This window comes from Solenopsis invicta, chromosome 8, assembly GCF_016802725.1.
Source record: "Solenopsis invicta isolate M01_SB chromosome 8, UNIL_Sinv_3.0, whole genome shotgun sequence".
NCBI classification, from domain to species: Eukaryota; Metazoa; Arthropoda; class Insecta; order Hymenoptera; family Formicidae; genus Solenopsis; species Solenopsis invicta.
In genome coordinates, this window is record NC_052671.1 from 7,403,135 (window position 1) to 7,426,530 (window position 23,396).

Genomic DNA, 23,396 nt, shown 5'->3' on the forward strand with positions numbered 1-23,396 from the left:
GCCGATCCGAGAGCCCCCTTGAACTGATATGGAAGAGTCCACTGTTTTCGTTCAGCGATCTTCGATCTCCTGATCTATGTGACGTTCAATTCGTCAGGGTCTCTCCTCGAGCGAGATTCGTCAAGGAGACGCCACCGAAAGTCTTCATCTTTCAATTGTGTAATTTAGAGTTTAATGGCATTCAAGAGAATTTGTGACATTCTTCAGGAGATCAGTGAGGTAAAATTGCAAGTTAAACTTTATACGAATTTTTATGAAAAATAAGGAAAACTTGACGATCGAGGTGCTGTGTGCATTCTCAATGTATTAATTTTTAACTATTGATGGTGTAACGCGATTTGTCGCGATATCAATTTTAAATTAAATACAAATTTAAAAGCGATTAATGAAATATGTTAAAAAAATATAGAGTACAAAATTTCAATATTTGATAAGTGACTGTTTGCAACTGTCATCGATAACATTATTTTATTACTAGCAGGTACGTTTATGTTTTATGCATTGCATGTAAAAACTAAAATAATAAAAAAAATGCAAAGAGATTTTAATATTTAACAGGCAGTTATTTAATGCACAGATGTTCTCAGGCATAATGTATCTTGTGTATACATGCACGCGTAGAAAAAACCAAGGTTGTCTCAAGAATAATGAAATAATAATGTTATAGAATATAAAGAATAACAGAAAATAATAAAATAATAATCTTATAGAATAATAACAGAATAATAATGTTATTTTGGCCTACATAGAAGTAAATTTTGTATCAGATCAACAATTCATTGTTTCATATATAAACAAGAATATAAACTCTTCTTAAAAGAATTTATAATCTTAAACAGACATAATTTGCTTACATGAAACTTTTCTCTTCATGCAAGAAAATTATGTCTGTTTGAGATTATAAATTTTTCCAAGAAGATTTTATATTCTTGCTTATACATGAAACAATTAGTTGTTGATTTGATATTAATTTTTTTCTGTGTATCCATATAAAAAAGTTATGGAAACCATAGTACTCTGACCTAGCGATCTACACGGTTGCATTTTAATTTAAATGCAATCAAGTATTTTCAATGACTTTTGAAGGTTTATAAATGGAACATTCAAGATAGACGCTCGATTTAAAATTGAATTATTGAAGATTCGAAATTCTCGAATTATTTGAATCCAAATCTTTCAGATTTAAAAACGAATAGAATCGAATACACTGTGATTCGATTCGATTCAAATTCGAACTGTTCGCACATCTCTACCAAGTAGTAACGCAACTTAAAATGACAAATGTAAGTGATTATAATAATAACATTGTGTTCTGCGTATTTGGTGTTCTTTGGTATTCACTGTTCTGTACAAGATATAATTATTGTCCGATTAATCAGACTATAATTTTCAGCAAAATATTTTTTAACTTTTAGATATAAAATCAAATCTAGTTCTATAATCAATACTAGAAATGGGACTATCTGAATTCTTTGTCCTAAAAAAAAAGAAACAAAAAACAAAAAACATAAATGTACATATTATCTTAAATTTGTGCTTTTAAAAAAATGCAGAACAAATTAACCCTTATGATACAATGTAAAAGGGGGAAAGTTTAAGGCAATGTAATAATCATAAAATCAGTATACATAATTAAACATTACGAGTTACGAGAGAGAAAACATGATGATATATTTATCCCCCTTAGTTCGAGCAAATTTCCCGATCAGTCTTTCAAGAAGAGGACCTTCGAACTTTCGCTTTCGGGGCGCGGTCGCTTTTTCGGCGCGACGTCGGTTCTAAAAATAAAAGGGGCCACGGGGCCGACGTGCGGTAGACGTAGAAAATCTGTCGGATAGTCTGCCGAGGGATTGCGCACGCATTTTACGCACGTGCGTGAAGGGCACGCACCGGCCAGCGTCGCGCACACCCGCATGGTACGCAGACGCGCCAATCAATATCGGGCTATACCGGGTGTGCACCCCGACCGTCGAGGCCGTTAGTCAGCCAGTACACCATCAGCAATCAACCACACCTTCCCGGGGGTTGCTTCGTCACCGTCGACCGTACCCTTTTGACGGAGGAGAGACGCGACGTCCGGACCGCTGCATCTCCGAGTGTCGCAAGCTAGCCGGCTTGCCAGAGTGTAACGAAGCACCCCGTCTGTTGCGAGACGTCAGCACAGGTGAACAGATCGAGAAGGTACGGAGAAAGGAATGAACTGGTGAACGAAGAGAATATCAAACGACATAAATGAAATAGACGGATTTTTATCGTGGGGATTTGAGAGGGGTGCTTATCGAAATTTCAAGGTGATCGAATTTAAAAAGTTCCACAGTACCGGAGTGAGACGTGCGGATTGCATTAATGTAAACTGCGATCGTTATTATCAGTACATTGCTTTCTCTCTGGTGTCGACGTGCCAGTCAAAGTGACAGGTGAAAGAGTAGTGCACTTGATGCGTGAATGCTTTCTGCCTCTGGAGAATACATAGGAATAAATTAATCTTGCAAAAGGGAGAGTTGAGATTTTTAAGGGACAATAGACACGCAGTTAAATATAGAGGAATTCAAAATTCAGTCCTTCGTGAAAAAAACATTTTTATTTTTTTTTGTGTTCTCTTAAAACGATAAAATATATCTCTACTTATACGATTAATTGTGCAAGTTAATAATATAATTAATAAGGCATTGTAAAAAAAAATTAACATTAGCGTCATGTAAAAGAGAAATAACAGAACAGAAAAATAATAAAAAAAGATCGCAGCGCATATTGATTAGCTGTTTTTTTTTTTTGCTTCTGGTTCTTTTCTACGAGAGCCTTCTTCCGAAAAATAATATACGAATAAGCTCGAAGTGAAGATCGAGTAAACAAACCTAGAGACATGATAGGATTTCTGGCGTGCTTGTTCTGGCAAAGTAGCAATTAAATTTACTTAAATTAACGGACATATCCGTGGCTGTACCAAACATTTATATCTGTTACGTTAAAACGTATTGGTATTGTTTATAATGTTTATTCAAATTTTTGTTTTTATTAATTTAAAACATTAATCAATGAATATTCCGGTGTTAGTGTCAAATTTTATTTATTATGTCAAATTATATCAAATATTTTATCATTATCTCAAATGTGCAGGTACGAAAGAAGATAAGAGCTCAAAGAAAATGGAACTAAAAGGGCGAGTTGCCCTAGTGACTGGAGCCGCATCCGGCATCGGCAAGGCATATGCTGTCGAACTGTTGAATCAAGGAGCCAAGGTATATTAGCATGATTTCAAAGAAAACATATTTAGAGAACCTAGAGAAAAGTTTCTTCAAGTAAAAACAATTTTTGTTTGAATCAAAGAAATTGGTGCATTGCTATATTGAAGAAAAGTTTCTTTGATTTGAAGAAATTTTTTTGGTGTTCCTCTTATTAGAATTGTAAAGAAATAATGTGGTCGTGCAAGGCAAATCTTTTTCTAAATAAAAACAATTTTTTATCAAAATCAAAACAGCTAAATCATTTCTTACATTTCTGTCAGTGCTTTCTTTAAATTAAAATATTATTTGTTTAAATTAAGCAAACAAAATTTAAATAATTTATTTAATTATTTCTAAAAAAAGGCTAACAACGTCATTTCTTGAAATCAAATAAATTTTTATTTTTCTCAAAGGTATTTTCACTTGATTTAAAAAAAAATCAAGAAACAATTAAAGAAACGATTAAAGAAACGATTTAAACAATTTAAACTTAATTATTCTCTTTATACTCTGTATTGTTGAAATATTTTTTTTCCTTGCGAAAAAAGTATTAATACCATTATTTGATTTTCCGAGCAACGAAGGTCACGTTTCGTTTTTATATTTTGAAACTTCGCGTAAAACTAAACATTCCAAAGATGATTTCGACGCACGTCTTCAAAATAACCGATTTATATTTAGACTTCTTTCAGACAGAGAAAAACTTATCGCAACCTTGAGTTTTAAGGAAAAAATTGGGCGATAGATGTATCACCGCATCATTGCGCACATTACGCGTATTTTAAAATAATTATTCGAATAATTGCATTATTCTATTATGTTATAAAACAATAGATACATGTAATTAATATTTTTACACAACAATATAAGTCTTTTTATTATTTAAAAAAAATCTATTGAATATTCTCTAACAGCGTCAACGAAATTCCTAAATGCAGAAACTAAAATTTATTTATAAATATATATAAAATCTGTCAAACAATTTGTACGAAACAAAATTGACGTATTTATTTAAAATAAAATATTTTACCGTATACAGGTGACTATATGTGACATAAACACCGAAGAAGGAGAAAATCTGGTAGAAACATTAACCGAAAAGTATGGTAAAGGTCGCGTAATCTTCTCGCAATGCGACGTCACGGATTATCCGCAATTCGAAGGTACGGTAAATCGCAATAATCGCAATAATTGTTCGCGATTTCTAATCTACTTATCGTCGATCTCCATCTGCATAAGTGACTAACGTACATATGCATCTGTTCCATTTGTAATGCAATTGTTATTTAACACACTATCTATGCAATTCAATTTGCAGAATCGTTTCAAACAACGATCACGGAATTCGGTCATATTGATATCGTAATCAACAATGCTGGTATCATGAATGACCGATTTTGGGAGCTTGAAGTAGACATTAATCTCGTAAGCAGATATCCAATAGATCTTTTGCAATAAACTCTTGCATGTTCCACGTCAATAACACGTTTGTAAAAATTAATTTTTAGTGCATTAAAAGATTAATGACGTGATCATAAGGGTTTTTTTTATCTCTCCGCATTTGATATCTTATTTACTTCCTGTTAATTAAAGCTTACTAATTATTTTTTATAATATTTTATTTCTTACAGTATATGTATGTTTCTTTATTAAACTCAAATAGTATTCCGTAAAATAGTACTTTTTTATATTTATTGTATGTGTAAAAATTGATATCTCTGCAAATATAATTGCAGAATGGGATAATACGCGGCACTTTGCTTGCTCAACGATTTATGGGCACCGATAGGGGTGGCCAGGGTGGAATCGTTATTAATACCGGTAGCAATGTCAGTATTAACCCTTACGTCAGCGTGCCAGTATATTCAGCGACGAAAGCGGCTATTGTCAGCTTCACCAGAGCTTTCGGGGTAAGAAATCTCCTTTTATATCTCAAGCTCTCTTATATACTATCTTGATTGTCCTATCGGAATAACAAAACTCGCTAAGAATACGAGTCATCAATTTTTCAATGGTTCTCATTTGTAGAAAGATTGATAAAAAAAAAAAAAAACATAGCAAAATTTTGTTCATAGATTTAGGAAATTAGAGATTTAGAATTTAGTAACTCATTAATTTAAGCGTTTTTTTTTTATCAAATTAGACGCAAGAGATAAATGTACTAATTTTCTTCTCGATTCTTCTTCAAAAGGATCAATATCACGTAGATTTGACGGGCGTTAAGGTGATGGCACTTTGTCCGGGTGCCACAGATACAAAATTGGTACGTGACGTCAATAGAAAGCTTCTTCTGGCTCGATACGAAGATGCCTGGCAAAGAGATATAGTCTCATCAACTCCTCAAAGGTATAACTTCAAATCATTTCTCTTTCCATCTAATTGCGACTCAACAGCTCTCATAATTAAATTATTTTTTAATTACATCAATAATTGTTATTTCCTAGTTCCTTGGCATTATTTCATATGTCAAATGAAGCAAAACATCAATCAATTCGTATCTTTATTATTTGTTCATTTAAGTTCATTTAAAAGAAAAACCTCTGGACTTGTTTGATTTTTATCGCCTTTAATTTTTGAAGCCCTTCAATTTATAATATAAAAAAAATTACTTTTACACATCTTTTTTTAAGTCTGCAGAAAGAATCGTTTTGCTAAAGTATTTAAAAATTTAGCTACAGATCTCGAGATAATTTTTACCATCCAAATAATTATGAAGAATGTTCAAGTATGATGAGCACTGCTGCAGTTTCGACATTCTGGCAATCGACTTGAGCGTCTTGCATAATTATTTCGGTTACGGTATAACAACATTATTTTCAGCTCTTTATCCAGCTCAACTTTTAAATACTTTATCAATGCCGCTCTCTAATTGTAGAAATGTAGAATAAAATTAGCACGTAGAAACGATTTGAAAAGACATTGCGACACTGCAGGACGGAGCACGTGGCTAAGGCGTTAGTACACGTGTTGAACACCGGCAAGAGCGGAAGCGTGTGGATGGTGGAGAAGGACCAGCCGCCGTACGAGATCAGCTTTACGAAGCACTAAAGAGGGTCCCGCGCGCGTGTGTGCAATGATTCTTCCTCGCTTCGCTGCAAATATCTATGCCGTACCGCACAATTAGCTATAATTTGTATCGAGATATAATATCATCCCGTCGCACGCCATTGAAAAGGCGAAAACGCGAGCGAAACGTAATTATTCGTACTTTCGTATAAAAAAAAAAAAAAAATTATCACTTCGAAGACCAATGCGTTTTTTATTTCTCTTTTAACGACGGCAAATGCGTTACTCGATGTTAATCGTTCATCTTTTGATAGAAAGCGAATCCTTTTGATACGTTTTATACTGCCGCGACAGAGAACACGACGAGTCCTCGGATTTGATAATTACGTGATAGATAAACGCGATATTTGAAAGGAAAAAACAAAAAAAAAAAAATCCGCGCGATTGGCGCGAGATCCGCGTCGCGACGGAGGGAACATTTATTACAAAAAAAAGAAGAAAAATGATGTAAAAACGGCTTTCGCTTCCGTCCCGTATCCGCGTTGCGAGTTCGCGTCGGTTTTTGCATAGGTCTGAAAAACGCTCATTTGCCAAGAATTCTTAAGGAATTTCTCGAGGAATTTCTAAGTCCTGCCTGTGTCTCGCGCCGACGGAAACTGTCGCAACACTTACAATTTGATCCTGCCGCACTCTATAACCGTCGCGTGACTTGCTCATTTCTCTCTTAACGCACACGTCGCAACGTTCGACGATTCCTTTAACGCCATTCCGTTTAATAACATGTAATGCTGCATATATTGTAATCGCGTTTCGTCAAGTCGAGTATAATAGAGACACTCTTTATGTATCTATTGCTTGTATGAGGAAGAGACGGGAGGAGAGCGCACGAAAGAGATAGAATGAAAGAAATATACGCATTTATTTTCACGCTCTCGAAGCGTACAAAAAAAAGGGAAAGAGAAAGATTATACTATATACGTTTCTCATGATAGCTAATGCAAGTAACTCTGAATCCACGATTTAGAAATTTATTCCTCTTCGTGAACTGTCGGAAATCTATCAATTGACGTCTAGCTAAAGAAGGAATAAAATAATATATACAATTAAATAGAAGTGGAATAATTAGTAAGATAAAAGTGTAAGGCACAACCAGACAGTTTTAATAAATATTAACAGATCGATGTAATTGTTATTAAAAATATCATATTTAAAACATTAAAAAAATAGAACCGGTAAACAGATAAAATTCGTCTTACATAAATATTGTTTGAATTAATGGTTAAAGACAACAGACAATCTGTAAAATTTTGAAGACTTGATGAAGAAAAAAAAATTAAAAATTTTGTTTCCACTTCGAAGTTTCGAGAGTTATCTGCATCAGTGTCGGTAACAGTGAATGCAATTAAACCGAAATCCGTCGGACAATTACTCCAGAAATGATATTACATGTATATCTAATTGTGTCTATAATTTTTCTACAGTATTTGGAGGGAGATAAAAATATTTAGAGAGACGGTGTAGCGATAGAGTTAGAATCTGTAGCCTGAGAGTGCACGACGCTCGACGCGATCACATTCTTTCGATATTAGGTATTAGGCATTACGAGACGATTTGTTTAAATCGAATTGCAGAGCTCAGATCGATATATCGGTTTAGATGTCTATAGCTAGCTAGCGAGTTTCGTTTTCAAATATCGCCCGTTCGAGTAATCCTTCATTGTAGCTTTTCATCGATCAGTGGCGATTTCGTTTTTGTTATGGTGTTACATGATATGTATGTTGCTAATCTTGCCAATAAAATGCATTGCCTTTTAATAAAATCAGTGGACCAACGATTTATCCTTCTTTAGTATTACCTTTCACTTTCACGCGTGCGTATCAAGAGACGCGGTCGTGCCGCGCGCCAAAGTGCGAGCAAAGTGAACCGAGCTTCTTTTACGCGAGTCAGCGAGTTCCAAGCAAGCGAGAATCTCAGTAACGGCTGAACCGATCAAGTTTTGAGTAGTCTCAAACGACAGATTGTGGAAAATGGCATAATAAAAGTGTTTTTATTTTTTTCTCCGTGCCCTACGAGCGGAGATATTGCGAATGCAAACTCCAAGTTTCGATTTTTTCATGTAAGAAACGTCGTTTTCATCATTGCCTCAGAAATTTTTCCTTTTACATTTTTGAGACGTTCAAGGGTTTTTCAAGGCCCTTAAAACTCAATTTTATTTTTAATTACATTGTCCAATACCAATTTGCCTTGACATTCTATAAGTCGTTTCCAGTACAAATTTTTGTGCAGAGATATAAATATAAAACAAAACGCACAGAATTATTTATCTATACTTAATAATTAATTTGCTTTGAACTTTTTTGAATATAACGTATTAGAATCTTTGTGTTTCAATTTCAATGTGAATTGCACAATAAATACAATTACAGCGATAATGATTATTGCGCAAAACAGGAGAAATCCAATCACATCGACGAGAGACAATTGCAACCAGGACATATCCATCGCAGGCGATCGCAACGAATTTTCACCGTACTTGATAACGTACTCGATCCAATAAGTAGCTGTGTCAATAGCATTTAATGGTCGATCAAGAAATCGTCGGGATAGATTCTGCGCAGATTCCCTGAAGTGAAAATGAGTTATAAAAGTGTATTCAATGGCCGTTAAAATAGATCATAAGAAATTCTATGCATACAAATTTAAGATAATAATAAAAGCATTATTGTGCAAAAATAGGAAAACATATGAAAGTTACGCGCACATTATTTTAAGTATACATAAAAGTAAATAAGAACGGTCAATGTATAATAACGAGCAAAAACAGATAAGGAAATAATATAAATAAAAATAATTGCTATTAATTACAATAAAAGACAATTTTAAATTGGAATGTTTTGGCTCTACTACATGTCGTGCTTCGTTTGTCCTAACAATAAGACCGTTAGTCGATGGTAAACGCTCACATATTTTTTATTTCATTATTACATACATGTCCACCAAATAACAAACGTGGCAAATACTGCGTTTGTCGAATTATATATGACGTATAAGGTTTTGTTGACTCATTATGTAATTTTGGAAAAATTGTAATCACACTAAAAAGAAGAGATAGATCACCAACAAATTCATGGTCAAAAGCGTTTGTTCGCCATCGGGAAAAAATATATCCGCAATATTCAATATGCAACTAAATTATTTGTAACGAATGGTGTTCAATTTTTTAAATATTGTTAAAATGTCTTGCTTGATTTTATATATCGTTTGGCTAAAGAAAATATAGTATAGTCAAAACATTCCAATTAAACATTGTCTTTTATTGTAATTTTATTGTAATTGTAATTGTAATACTTTTATTGTAATTGTAATGGCAATTACTTATATATATATATTATTTCCTTTTGTTGTTTTAACTTGTTAATTTTGATCGTTTTTATTTACTTTTATGCTCAACAACGATATGAGCATTCACATCTATGTTTGTTCAAACATAAAGTTTTTATCCAAGTAATAATTCCTGATAATGACAAAATTATAGTAAAACAAGACGGCGTCTTGTACCTGTACAGGGGGTCTTGTAATATTGCATTTAAGGCTGCATCCATGCTTCTTTCGGTAATCTCATTAATGTCCAGTCGTATGGCAATGTTTTTGACAACGTAGGCATTGATATTCGTAAATTGATCGAGGAAAAGCGGTATACCAATCACAGGGACACCGCATGATATCGCTTCTTGCGTGCCCATCAATCCGCCATGGGTGATAAAGACTTTTATATTAGAATGTCCTACAAGATTAATTTATATTGGATAAATTTATAATTTTTGCAAATTTATTTCAAAAAAAATAATTTGCAATAATTTACAGAGATTTGGAGCTTTTAAAATTTATAAAAATTAGCATTTAATTATTAATATTTTATATTGTTATTCATAGTAATAGATTATTGTTATTGTTAATAATAATATAAATATAACATTAAATTTTAATTAAAATATTAATAATAATTTATTATGGTTAAACTATAAATATTAATCATAAAAAATTATCATTATAATAATAATTATAACAATATTTACAAATACTGTGATGTTAACAAATTTTTGTAAATATTTTAATTTAAATTAAAACTTAAATAAAGAGTGATGCCAAAAAGACCTGTTCTTTAGCCCATTTCTTGGACCTCAAATTTCAAACTTTTTTTATGCTAAAGAGTACTATATATATGATGGAACATTAATTCCAGAGAAATTTTAAGATGAACATAAGCGCGATTCCGGAGACATAAAGGGTTGAAAGTGATGGTTTCTCATAACATAGGGCGCCGGTTTTAAACTTCTTTTCCGTTGTTTGAACAAAAGTTGCTATTTCCCATGTATTTTTTGTGCGCTGAACACAAATCTGGTAAACAAATTGCTCTATCATGTCAGATTTTTTAGAAATGTATCACAAATAATTATTTTTACCTCACCATGGCGTTAAAAAAAAATCTATTTCTATCTATTTCAAAATCTAATATATATTTATATATATATGACAAAGTGAAACATTGTTTCTTATGGATTTTTATCTTGGGTTAAAATATCACCTTAGTTTTTGTCTAATATGAAAAATCCTCGAGTTAGATGGAGTTAAAGTGACACGTGACACCGCCTTTCACGATCAAGATAGTTTTTTTACTGAAAGTCCCCTTGCCTCTCGCAGATTGGGGTGTTTTTTTAATGTGAGTGATAGATTTTTAGATAAGTGAAAATAGGTCTTTTTTACGCCATGGTGTGGCAAAAATAATCATTTGTGACACTTTTCTAAGAAATCTGACATAATAGAGCAATTAGCTTACCAGATTCGTGTTCGGCGCGCAAAAATACATGGGAAATGGTAACTTTTATTGAAACAACAAAAAAAAAAAATTTAAAAACGGTGTCCTATGTTACGAGAAACCATCACATTCAACCCTTTATATCTTCGAAACCGCGCTTATGCTTAGCCCAAAATTTTTCTGAAATTAATGTTCCATTATACAGTACTATTTGGCATAAAAAAAGCTTTGAAATTTAAGGTCCAAAAAATGGGCCAAAAAACAGGTCTTTTTGGACTCTTTATTTAAATCACTCTTTATTTAAATTTTAAATTAAACAAAATTTTTGGGCAAAATTTTGCATTATTCTTTATAATTTATTCATAGAAAAATAAATAATTAGAGAAACATGAAATTTGCATGATGTAATATTCATATATTTGTTCCTTGAAAGAAAGTCTCCAATAGTTTAGATTCTGATGATAAAATCTTCATAAATAAAAAAATATGACAGAAGTGATATAGCCTAACAGAGTGATACTCACTCAATACCATGAGCTGCGGCATCCAAGGAGATATGTGGATATTTTCGGGCAAACCGGATGGCAGTTTCTCCGGAGCTGTTACCTTCATTAAAACCCGCACTGGTGCAATTTTGCCTAAGGAGGCGTAAAGGATCCTTAAAAACTCGTGTGGAAACGTCTCTATCGTCACCGAGCCAAACGTGAAATATATAAAACCATCTTTACTGTCGTCCATCCATTTCTTTAGTTCCTGCAGGAGAGACAGTGTCAGTGTGCGAAGGATACAAAACTATGCACATTTGCTAAAGTTGTCAGCCAATGTACCATTTACTAATAATCTTAACAACTTATACAACAAAGACTGCCAAAGAAACGTCCTTTCTTCCTTTCTCTAAGGATGGTTTAAAATCTTAAAGATATTCCTAAGGTCCTCGAATATAATGGGTCGTGTAACGTTATTATGTTGATGCTATTAGTAACACTATCTTTTGAATGTATGTATACGGAAAGATAGAATAACGACAATTAAATAATAATTAACATGTGCCGCGTTATCACATGTATATGCATCATTATTAATACGTTTGATTTTCCTCTCAAACTAGTCTGTATTTCCGTTTTTAGAACGTTATTGCAAAATATTTTACAGTAATACGCAACAATTCAAAATTATGAAATTTGCAATTGCCACGTTAATCGATAGCTTGATTATGAACAAACAATTTATTATGAAAGTAGTAGTAATCTATAAATCATTTTCTATACTAATGAGAAACAAGGGAACTATTGTATTGAAATCTTGATTTTACTGAAACTCATTCTCCTTTTTTTTTTAGTTTGCTTTGAACACCCCGATAAGCAGTAATTTCTGGAGCAATGCTTGAAGATGCACAAGTCGCAAAAAAAACAATTTTACTGCTGTCTCACGCATCAAATTATATATTATTTTACACGATACGCATGATATCCGGTAACGATGATTACTTGAGTTATGGAGCATCATGCGAGCTCGTTAGCGTGCACTATAACGAAAATGTGAAAATGGTTACGAAAAGGGATTGTAAGAGCCAACTTACAGGTTGCAACGTTTCATTTTCAGCATGGATATGAAGCCCTCCCACGTCCACCACGGCAGGTGTCCTCGGCTGTACCCCATGCAGTGTGATGTGAGAGTTGACGAGGATCAGCGACAGCTTCCTCTCCAATTCCCGTACACTCGGCATGTCCGGTCCGAAGTTTTCTCTTATCAACCTGTCTTGCACCCGTGTTGTCAAGTAATCGAAAAACCACTTGTCGTAGAGTGTGCGCAAGACGTTACATAGTCGTTGCCAGAAATTCATAGGGGTGGTGAAACCTAAAATGATATTAGACACAAAGGCCGGATTCTCAGGTTGACCGATTATTTGAGGTAGCCATGAGTACAGCGTTCCTGTGGTACTGACCCCAATCATAGGAATTTTTAATAAGTGGGCGATGATACTGAAACATTGCGCGCCATGAACCTAAGAAGATAAATAAAGTAGAGAATTGATTATTAAAGGATTTCGTTGTATGAGATTAAGATGATAGATATCTGTTAACGAATGTTATTACATCGACAAGAAAGGTTTTTTTCAAAAAAAGTAAAGAAATAATTTAAAATATAATATTACATTACATTAGCTAAATAGATTTTTATTATTAATTTAGAAGAATATTCATGCATAAAATTATGATTTTCTATTATGTACCTCCATTATAACTGCGTCGTAAGACGGATTCTTTGGTTGCGCTAGCTCTTTTATTTTTGTGTTTCCTAAATGTTCGCAAACTTCGTTTCCTCCCAGTGCCCCAATAACGTACATCGGATTCACAGTAAAGAGGATGTTCATTTTAGCATAGGAAAGTTTGTTCACCACCTCTCTAGTTATTGGTAGTGTCACGAGATCAGTGTAATTTGGATAAGGCTTTTTCAATGGATAACTGCTGACCATGTCGACATGATGGCCCTTCCTGGCCAGGCCCTTCATCAGTTGTTCAAACATAACAAAATGACTCGTCCTTGGTATGAGAAATAATCCAAGCAAACGATACCCATCACAAACTGACAGATACGACAACCAATGGAAAATCAGTGGTAACACTCGCATTATTCCGTAATTTTATATAAATTTTAATTTAAATACTCAAAAATAACAAATTAAGTATGCGTTAACTATCAATTAATTTAAAGTTACTGACACTTAGTTACTTCCGCACTTAATTTACTTTAATTTTGTTTTATGTATTAATATTTTTTTCATGTGTCATGCACTTGTCAGGTCGTTGACGATCTCTTTTGCATTCATATCCGTAGATTTATAAATATAAACTATCTTTTAAATTTGTTCTTTACTTGTTTTAGTATTTAAATTTTGAGTTAGTCCTTTAATTAACATTAATTTTAATTAAATAAACGCACCATTTCGATATTATATTGCCAGCTGCACGTAACTGCACACGATTACAGACTGGCGATTTTACATTTATGCACAGGATACATGTGTAACACATAACTCATAGTAGAAACAAAATGATTGCATGTATAATAAGTGCATTATACTGCAAATGATAATGCTATAGGTATGAATTCATATATTATTATTCAGGTTTGAATTCATATATTATTAGCTTGCTGCGCCATAAGAGATGTTGTGGGCGTCGCTTCAAGAATCGACCCGAAATGTGCAGATCGTCGCAAGCACTTTAAATAATCAGTTTTGCGGATAATTTAATAGTGAGAAAGCATTTAATTGTTATTTGTATTTGTCATTAGATGTCGAGTAAATGACGAACAAGAATGCTAATGCGTATATTTTTTTGTTGCTTTTCTCTTTATAAACAGTTGAATAATTTGTTTATTGCACTCATCAAACCTAATTGCATCATTTTTCATGTAAATCTTTCTTTCTGTTACTGAGTGAATGTGTGAGTCTGCGCAGACATTGGATGTTACGAGTTAGTGTGTCATGGCGTCTGTCCTCTTACAAGTTTGTCCGTTGAGCAGCTCACATCACCAAGCCTTCCTTTATAATTTTCATCAAATATATCTCACTGTTCTTTGTACACGTACATATCTCCTTTTATTTCTCATCCTCGACGCTCATTTTGTAAAATAAACTTAATACTAATTTTTAAGGATTACAGTTATGTGGAACGTTGACAAAGTTAAGAACTCGCTTATATCACAGGGATGCGCCAAAACTCTTTCCCATAAAGATATAACCACGGTTTTCAAGATTCAATAGAACTATTACTCAATAGAATAGTCATTACAAATTTGAATTTTTTTAATGGAATTTGGGGTTTGACAATAAAATGGCTCAATTTATTAAATTATGGACATTTACAATTTTATGGTCAACTGGATGAGCAGAAAAGAAGATAAATACCTTCCATAGAAGCTTTATTTGTGAATCCAACATTAATCTGTTACTGAACATCTTGATAGAAACGTCCAGAAAATTAATGCTATAACCTTGTTCAGTTTCAGTAGTGAATAATAATTTAGTGGGACTGTTGTAGGTATTTGAAACTATTCTGATCTTTAGGTATTTGTACCTTTTATTAATGTCATAAAGAAAAAATGAAAAGTATAATTAATTTATTATAGGGATAATTATAATTAATACAACAAAATAGCTTTCGCTTTTCTTAAAACAGACTAAAAAAAAAGTTAAATTTAAGATTATTACAGCAAAGAGTTCAAGTATTTTTCATCATGTACATCTTATACTTATCTGTTTGAGTATATTAAAAGTCAGTATTCTATCGTTACAATTTTGCATTAAGTTACAGTTAATTATTCAAATTACAATGTAATAAGAGCTACGAAATTGTAGTTTCTGTGTTACTTATTCAAACTTCTTGAATTTTATATCCGGATATTATATACATGTATATTAAATCGACACGTCCAAAATGAGTTTATGTAAATTTAAGTTTTCTGCTAGATAAAGTATAATTGTTCAGTGATGTATGTATTTTGATCATCCATATTCTGCTCGTCTTGACCTTTATTTGTGAAAATAATATAAATGTGTCTGTACATAATGAATACGGTGTATAAACAATGTGTGCTTTCCTGCGACTACAATTAAACTATCAAGAAATGTGTCGAAAAGTAATATTACGTTTAATAAGTATTTGTTAAAAAATATCAAAGCGCAACATATGCATTTAGAAAAACACGGTGCTCTTTTATTTAAGTTCCACAATACTTTTATTAACAAAGTTATATAATTATGTTTCTTTGATAAACTTTGTGCAGAGATATAAATATAAAGCAAAACGCATAGAATTATTTATCTATGCTTAATAATTAATTTGCTTTAAACTTTTTTGAATATAACGTATTAGAATTTTTGTGCTTCAATTTCAATATGAATTGCACAATGAATACTATTACAGCGATAATGATTGTTGCGCAAAACAAGAGAAACAATATGACATCGACGAGAGACAATTGCCACCAGGTCATATCCATCGCAGGCGATCGCAAAGAATTTTCGCCGTATTTGATGACGTACTCGATCCAATAAGTAGCTGTGTCAATAGCATTCATTGGTCGATCGAGGAATTGTCGGGATAGATTCTGCGCAGATTCCCTGAAGTAAAAATAAGTTATAAAAGTGTATTCAATAGACGTTAAAATAGACCATAAAAAATTCTATATACAAAATTAAGATAATAATAAAAACACTAGTGTGCAAAAATAAAAAAAACGTGTACAAGTTACGCGTACGCTATTTCAAGTATACATAAACATAAAAGTAAATAAGGACGATCAATGTTAACGAGCAAAAACAGATAAGGAAATAATATAAATAAAAATAATTGTTATTAATTACAATAAAAAACAATTTTAAATTGGAATGTTTTGGCTTTATTACACGTCGTGCTTCGTTTGCCCTGACAGTAATGCCTATTTCCACCAATGTAGATTACCTTTGATTTCAATTTAACTTACTCCTTATCTTTTTCCAATTCTTAAAACTAAAGAAAGATAAAGAGTAAGTTAAACTGAGATCAAAGTTAATCTGCGTTGGTGAAAATAGGCATAAGACCGTTAGCCGATGGTGAACGCTCACATATTTTTCATTTCATCGTTATATACATGTCCATCAAATAACAAACGTGGCAAAAACTGCATTTGTCGAATCATATATGCAGTACAAAGTTTTGTTGGCCCATTATATAATTTTGGAAAAATTGTAATTACGTTAAAAAGAAAAGATAGATCACCAACAAATTCATGGTCAGAAGCGTTTGTTCGCCATCGGGAAAAAATATATCCGCAATATTCGATATGCGAGCAAATTATTTCTAACAAATAATATTCGATTTTTTTAATATTGTTAAAACGTCTTGCTTAATTTCATGAATCGTTTGGCTGAAAAAGGCTTAGTAGAGCCGAAACGTCCCAATTCAAAATTGTCTTCTATTGTAATTAATGGCAATTATTTATATTTATATTATTTCCTTGTATGTTTGAACTCGTTAATCTTGACCGTTAGACTTATATACTTTTATGTCCAACAACAATACGAGCATTCACATCTATGTTTGTTTATACATAAACAGTTCTTGTCCGAGTAATAATTTGCCATAATGACAAAATTATTGTAACACAAAACGGCGTCTTCTACCTGTATAGAGGGTTTTTTAATATTGCATTTAAGGCTGCATCCATGCTTCTTTCGGTAATCTCATTAATGTCCAGTCGTATGGTAATATTTTTGACAACGTAAGCATTTATATTCGTAAATTGATCCATGAAAAGCGGTATACCGATCATAGGGACACCACATGATATCGCTTCTTGCGTGCCCATGAATCCGCCATGGGTGATAAAGGCTTTTATATTAGAATGTCCTAGAAGATTAATTTATATTGGACAGTTTTATCATTTGTGCAAATTTACTTCGGAAAAGACAATTTGCAATAATTTACAGATTTTGCAGTTTTTAAAATTTATAAAAATTAGTATATAATTATTAATATTTCATCTTATTATTTATAATAATAGATTATTGTTATTGTTAATAATAATATAAATATAAAATTAAAATTTTAAATGAAATATTAATAATAATTTATTAATGTTAAACTATAAATATTAATCATAATAAATTATCATTATAATAATAATTATAACAATATTTACAAAAACTGTAATGTTAATAAATCTTTGTGAATATCTTAATTGAAATTAAAACTTAAATAAAGAGTAATGACAAAAAGGCCTGTTTTTTAATCCATTTTTTGGACCTCAAACAAAATTCAAACTTTTTTTTATGCCAAAAAGTACTATATGATGGAACATTAATTCCAGAAAAATTTTAAGATGAGCCTAAGCGCGATTCCGGAGACATAAATGGTTGAAAGTGATGGTTTCTCATAACATAGAGCGCCGGTTTTAGACTTCTTTTCCGTTGTTTGAAAAAAAGTTGCCATTTCCCATGTATTTTTACGCGCTGAACACGAATCTGGTAAGCAAATTGCTCTATCACGGCAGATTTTTTAGAAAAGTATCACAAATGATCATTTCTATCTTATCATGGCGTTAAAAAAAATCTATTTCTATTAATCTAAAAATCTAGCTAATATGTATAACGAAATAAAACGTTGTTTCTTATGGATTTTTATGCCGGATTGAAAAATCACCTTAGTTTTCACCTAGTATAAAAACTCCCCCATATAGATGGAATTAAAGTGACACGTGACACCGCCTTTCACGATCAAGATGCTTTTTTTACTGAAAGTTCCCTTGCTTCTCACAGATTAGGCTGTTTCTTTACTGTAAGTGATAGATTCTTAGATTTTAAATAATTAAAAAAAAGTCTTTTTTAAGCCATGGTGTAGTAAAAATGATCATTTGTGACACTTTTCTAAGAAATCTGATATGATAGAGCAATGTGCTTACCAGATTCGTGTTCAACGCCCAAAAATACATGAGAAATGGTAACTTTTATTCAAACAACAAAAAAGAAGTCTAAAAACAATGTCCTGTGTTACGAGAAACCATCACATTCAACCCTTTATATCTCCAAAACCGCGCTTATGCTCATGTTAAAATTTTTCTGAAATTAATGTTCCATTATACAGTACTATTTGGCATAAAAAAAGCTTTGAAATTTAAGATCCAAGAAATGGACCAAAAAACAGGTCTTTTTGGTGTCACTCTTTATTTAAATTTTAAATTAATAAACCAAATTTTTGGGCAAAATTTGGCATTATTCTTTATAATTTATTCATAGAAGAATAAATAATTAAAGAAACATGAAATTTGCATGATGTAATATTCACATATTTGTTCCTTGAAAGAAAGTCTCCAATAGTTTAGATTCTGATGATAAAATCTTCATAAATAAAAAAATATGACAGAAGTGATATAGCCTAACAGAGTGATACTCACTCAATACCATGAGCTGCGGCATCCAAGGAGATATGTGGATATTTTCGGGCAAACCGGATGGCAGTTTCTCCGGAGCTGTTACCTTTATTAAAACCCGCACTGGTGCAATTTTGCCTAAGGAGGCGTAAAGGATCCTTAAAAACTCGTGTGGAAACGTCTCTATCGTCACCATCGAGCCAAACGTGAAATATATAAAACCATCTTTACTGTCGTCCATCCATTTCTTTAGTTCCTGCAGGAGAGACAGTGTCAGTGTGCGAAGAATACAAAACTATGCACATTTGCTAAAGTTGTCAGCCAATGTACCATTTACTAATAATCTTAACAACTTATACAACAAAGACTGCCAAAGAAACGTCCTTTCTTCCTTTCTCTAAGGATGGTTTAAAATCTTAAAGATATTCCTAAGGTCCTCGAATATAATGGGTCACGTGTGTAACGTTATTATGTTGATGCTTTAGTAACACTATCTTTTGAATGTATGTATACGGAAAGATAGAATAACGACAATTAAATAATAATTAACATGTGCCGCGTTATCACATGTATATGCATCATTATTAATACGTTTGATTTTCCTCTCAAACTATTCTGTATTTCCGTTTTTAGAACGTTATTGCAAAATATTTTACAGTAATACGCAACAATTCAAAATTATGAAATTTGCAATTGCCACGTTAATTGATAGCTTGATTATGAACAAACAATTTATTATGAAAGTAGTAGTAATCTATAAATCATTTTCCATACTAATGAGAAGCAAGAGAACTATTGTATTGAGATCTTGATTTCACTGAAATTCATTCTTTTTTTTTAGTTTGCTTTAAACTCTCCGATAAGCAGTAATTTCCAGAGCAATGCTTGAAGATGCACAAGTCACAAAAAAAAACAAGTTTAACTGCTGTCTCACGCATCAAATGATATATCATTTTACACAATATGCATGATATCCGGTAACGATGATTACTTAAGTTATAGACTATAGAGCATCATGCGTGCAAGATCGTCATTTGTTGGCGTGCACCATAACAAAAATGTGAAAATGGTCACAAAGAGAGATTGTAAGAGCCGACTTACAGGTTGCAATTGGGTGCAACAGGTTTGATTTTCAGCATGGATATGGAGCCCTCCCACGTCCACCACGGCAGGTGTCCTCGGCTGTATCCCATCTAGCGTGATATGAGAGTTGACGAGAATCAGCGACAGCTTCCTCTCGATTTCCCGTACACTCGGCATGTCCGGTCCGAAGTTCTCTCTTATCAATTTGTCTTGCACCCGTGTCGTCAAATAATCGAAAAACCACTTGTCGTAGAGTGTGCGCAAGACGTTACATAGTCGTTGCCAGAAATTCATAGGGGTGGTAAAATCTAAATTGATATTCGACACGAAGGCCAGATTCTCAGGTTGACCGATTATCTGAGGTACCCATGGGTACAGCGTTCTGGTGGTGACCCCGATCATAGGAATTTTTAATATGTGGGCGATGATACTGAAACATTGCGCAGCAAGAACCTAACAAGACAAATAAAGTAGAGAATTGATTATTAAAGAATTTTGTTGTATGAGATAGCAGATATCAGTTAACAAATGTTATTAGATCGACAAGAAAAGTTTCTCTGAAAGAAAATAAAAAATATTTTAAAATATAATATTGCATTACATTAGCTAGATCGATTTTTATTATTAATTTAGAGAAAAGATGATTTTCTATTATGCACCTCTACTATAATTGCATCGTAAGACGGATTCTTTTGTTTCGCCAGCTCTTTTATTTTCGTGTTTCCTAAATGTTTGCAAACTTCGTTTCCTCCCAATGTCCCAATAACGTACGTCGGATTCGTAGTAAAGATCTTCATTTCAGCATAGGAAAGTTTGTTCACCACCTCTCTAGTTGTTGGTAGTGTCACGAGATCAGTGTAATTTGGATAAGACTTCTCCAATGGAAAACTGCTGACTATGTCGACCTGATGGCCCTTCCTGGCCAGGCCCTTCATCAGTTGTTCGAACATGCCAAAATGACTCTTGCTTTGTAAGGGAAATATTCCGAGCAAACGATATCCATTACAAACTGACAGATAGTGCAACCAAAGAAAAATTACTGGTAACACTCGCATTTTTTATCTGCAATTTTATATAAATTTCAATTTAAATAATCAAGAATAATGAATTAACTATTCGTTAACGATTAATTTAAAGTTGTTGAAACTTTGTTACTTCCGTACTTAATTTACTTTAATTTTGTAACGTATTAATATTTTTTCGCGTGTCATGCACTTGTCAGGTCGTTAACGATCTCTTCTGCATTCATATCTGTAGATATAAGTATAAATATAAATTTAGTTTTAAATTTGTCCTTTACTCGTTTTAGTATTTAAATTTCGAGTTAGTCCTTTAATTAACATTAATTTTAATTGAATAATCGCACCCTTTCAATATTATATCGTGTTGCCAGCTGCACGTAACTGCACACGATTACAGTCTGGCGATTTTAGGTTTATGCACAGAATACATATATAACACATAACTCATTGTAGAAACATAAAATGATTGCATGTATAACAAGTGCAATATATTGTAAATGATAATGCTATAGATATGCTTAAATTCATATGTATATGTTACTAGTGTTTTGAACAAACAGCTTTGCGGATAATCTAATGGTAAGAAAGCATTTAATCGTTATTTGTATTTGTCATTTTGATGGCGAGTGAATGACGAGCAAGAATGTTAATCCGTATGTTTCTTTTTTTGCTTTTCTTTTTATAAACTGCATACTAATTTTTAAGAATTACAATATGTGGAACGTTGACAAAGTCAAGAACTCGCTAACATGATAGGGAAGCGGCTAAACTCTCTCCCGTAAAGAAATAACCACAGTTTTCAAGATTCAATAGAACCATTATTCAACATGATAGCTACCACAAATTCGTAATTTTTTAAATAGAATTTGGAATGTGACAATAAAATGGCTCTATTTAATAAATCATGGACATTTCCAATTATATGGTCTACTGGATGAGCAGAAAAGAAGATAAATACTTTCCAGAGAAGCTTCATTTGTGGGTCCAACATTTCTCTGTTACTGAACATCTTGATAAAAATGTCCAGAAAAATAATGCTATAATCTTGTTCAGTTTCAGTGAATAGTAATCTAGTGGACTGTTGTACATGAAACTAACCTGATCTTTAGGTTTTTATAACTTTTATTAATGTCACAAAGAACAAATAATAGCGGTAATCTTAATTAATACAACAAAATATCTTTTGCTTTTTATAAAAAATTAGACTAAAAAAAAAGTTAAATTTAAGATTGTTACAGCGAAGAGTTTAATCATGTCCGTTTCTATTAATATAAATTAATTTCAACATTTGTTTAACCTTCTTTTTATTTTTTCCTAGTTTTTCAAGATTCTAGAAAAAATAAAGAAAAAATTAAATCACTAAAAAGTAAATTTACATTGGTGAAAGCAGACATGAATGGGCCAACAATGTGTGTCTCACCTTGCACGTCTTATACTTATTTGTTTGAGTACATTAAAAGTCAATATTCTATCGTTACAATTTTGCATTGAGTTACAGTTGATTATTCAAACTACAATGTAGTAGAAACTACAAAGTTGTAGTTCCTGTGTTGCTTATTTAATCTTCTTGAATTTTATATCCGGACCTTATATATACAAAGTGTAACAAAACAAAGGGACCTGAAATATACAATGAGTTAGAGGACACGAATCCAAGTCGAAAAGTCCTGAGTCATTTTTTAATCTAAACCTTGTGTTCCATGCTATGTGATGTTAAAGTTAGCGAATGAGCGCCCGTCTATACAAAGAAAGCAGTTACGGACAATAGATGGGCGGAGCAGAGCTGACAAACTACGTGGTGGGAGAACAACGATGAGCGAAACGGCTGTAATCAAAAACACATACACATACACACTCTCTCTCTCTCTCTCTCTCTCTCTCCTCCCCCTCACTCCTCCTTGTTTAACCCTTAAACACATACGATCCTGTAAAATACGGAAACATTTTTGGGTCTGGGAGACTTTTTCAACTTTGAGAAGCTATAACTTTGATTACAATCAATATTTTTCTACGATTTTTTTTTAAACAAAAGTTCAAAATATCAGGATTGTGACTGCATAATCGGTATTGCCAAAAAATAATTTGTTGTAAAGTTATAAAAGAAAAATCATTAAGTAAAAATGAGAAATTGGTCAAAAATCCATTTTTCCTTCAAAAAATCATATCTTTGCAACAAAAAACGTTTAAGGACTTTCAAATACGGCGTTTCAGAACTAAAGAGTCACACTTTCAAAATAAAATTTGGCAAAGTCATTCCTTTTAAAAAGTATAATTATGTAACATGGAGAATATGAGGTATTTTTGGGCATCTAAAAATCCACTTTTTTAGAA

General features: G+C 32.4%; 3 protein-coding genes across 8 annotated transcripts; 1 reads left to right on the plus strand and 2 right to left on the minus strand.

Annotated features, from left to right (window-relative positions):
• The first annotated feature begins 76 nt into the window (after positions 1-76).
• LOC105197223 (15-hydroxyprostaglandin dehydrogenase [NAD(+)]) lies at positions 77-8,052 on the plus strand. 5 transcript variants are annotated; one of them, XM_011163509.3, is made up of 8 exons: positions 77-219; positions 1,688-2,181; positions 3,118-3,239; positions 4,264-4,387; positions 4,543-4,649; positions 4,961-5,134; positions 5,416-5,570; positions 6,158-8,049. In XM_011163509.3, the coding sequence occupies exons 3-8, from the start codon at positions 3,147-3,149 to the stop codon at positions 6,270-6,272; spliced, it is 768 nt and encodes a 255-aa protein (XP_011161811.1). In that variant the 5' UTR covers positions 77-219; positions 1,688-2,181; positions 3,118-3,146; the 3' UTR covers positions 6,273-8,049. The 5 variants fall into 5 exon arrangements, with proteins under 5 accessions (XP_011161811.1, XP_011161820.1, XP_011161836.1 ...); XM_011163518.3 differs by having other exon boundaries at positions 1,688-2,164; XM_011163534.3 differs by lacking the exon at positions 1,688-2,181 and having other exon boundaries at positions 88-219.
• A 341-nt stretch (positions 8,053-8,393) lies between these two features.
• Positions 8,394-13,696, minus strand: LOC105197256 (UDP-glucosyltransferase 2). The gene is made up of 5 exons (XM_039453206.1): positions 13,280-13,696; positions 12,626-13,051; positions 11,571-11,799; positions 9,789-10,014; positions 8,394-8,853 (listed from the first exon to the last, which is right to left on the minus strand). Exons 1-5 carry the CDS (start codon positions 13,676-13,678, stop codon positions 8,568-8,570), a joined length of 1,566 nt encoding a protein of 521 aa, XP_039309140.1. The 5' UTR covers positions 13,679-13,696; the 3' UTR covers positions 8,394-8,567.
• A 2,053-nt stretch (positions 13,697-15,749) lies between these two features.
• Positions 15,750-21,546, minus strand: LOC105197421 (UDP-glucosyltransferase 2). 2 transcript variants are annotated; one of them, XM_039453203.1, is made up of 6 exons: positions 21,207-21,546; positions 20,703-21,105; positions 20,062-20,496; positions 18,985-19,216; positions 17,216-17,441; positions 15,750-16,174 (listed from the first exon to the last, which is right to left on the minus strand). In XM_039453203.1, exons 2-6 carry the CDS (start codon positions 21,096-21,098, stop codon positions 15,889-15,891), a joined length of 1,575 nt encoding a protein of 524 aa, XP_039309137.1. In that variant the 5' UTR covers positions 21,099-21,105; positions 21,207-21,546; the 3' UTR covers positions 15,750-15,888. The 2 variants fall into 2 exon arrangements, with proteins under 2 accessions (XP_039309137.1, XP_039309138.1); XM_039453204.1 differs by lacking the exon at positions 21,207-21,546 and having other exon boundaries at positions 20,703-21,175.
• Between the last annotated feature and the right edge of the window lie 1,850 nt (positions 21,547-23,396).

Excerpts from the sequence above, each read along its gene's own strand:
- LOC105197223 (XM_011163509.3), top strand. The coding sequence starts at position 3,147 with ATGGAACTAAAAGGGCGAGTTGCCCTAGTGACTGGAGCCGCATCCGGC. Across the intron at positions 4,388-4,542 it reads GGATTATCCGCAATTCGAAG|AATCGTTTCAAACAACGATC; the intron begins GTACGGTAAATC and ends TTCAATTTGCAG. Across the intron at positions 5,571-6,157 it reads GTCTCATCAACTCCTCAAAG|GACGGAGCACGTGGCTAAGG; the intron begins GTATAACTTCAA and ends GCGACACTGCAG.
- LOC105197256 (XM_039453206.1), bottom strand. The coding sequence starts at position 13,678 with ATGCGAGTGTTACCACTGATTTTCCATTGGTTGTCGTATCTGTCAGTT. Across the intron at positions 13,052-13,279 it reads ACGACGCAGTTATAATGGAG|GTTCATGGCGCGCAATGTTT; the intron begins GTACATAATAGA and ends TTATCTTCTTAG. Across the intron at positions 11,800-12,625 it reads AAAATGAAACGTTGCAACCT|GAACTAAAGAAATGGATGGA; the intron begins GTAAGTTGGCTC and ends TCTCTCCTGCAG.
- LOC105197421 (XM_039453203.1), bottom strand. The coding sequence starts at position 21,098 with ATGCGAGTGTTACCAGTAATTTTTCTTTGGTTGCACTATCTGTCAGTT. Across the intron at positions 19,217-20,061 it reads GTTGCACCCAATTGCAACCT|GAACTAAAGAAATGGATGGA; the intron begins GTAAGTCGGCTC and ends TCTCTCCTGCAG. Across the intron at positions 17,442-18,984 it reads GCCGCAGCTCATGGTATTGA|GACATTCTAATATAAAAGCC; the intron begins GTGAGTATCACT and ends TTAATCTTCTAG.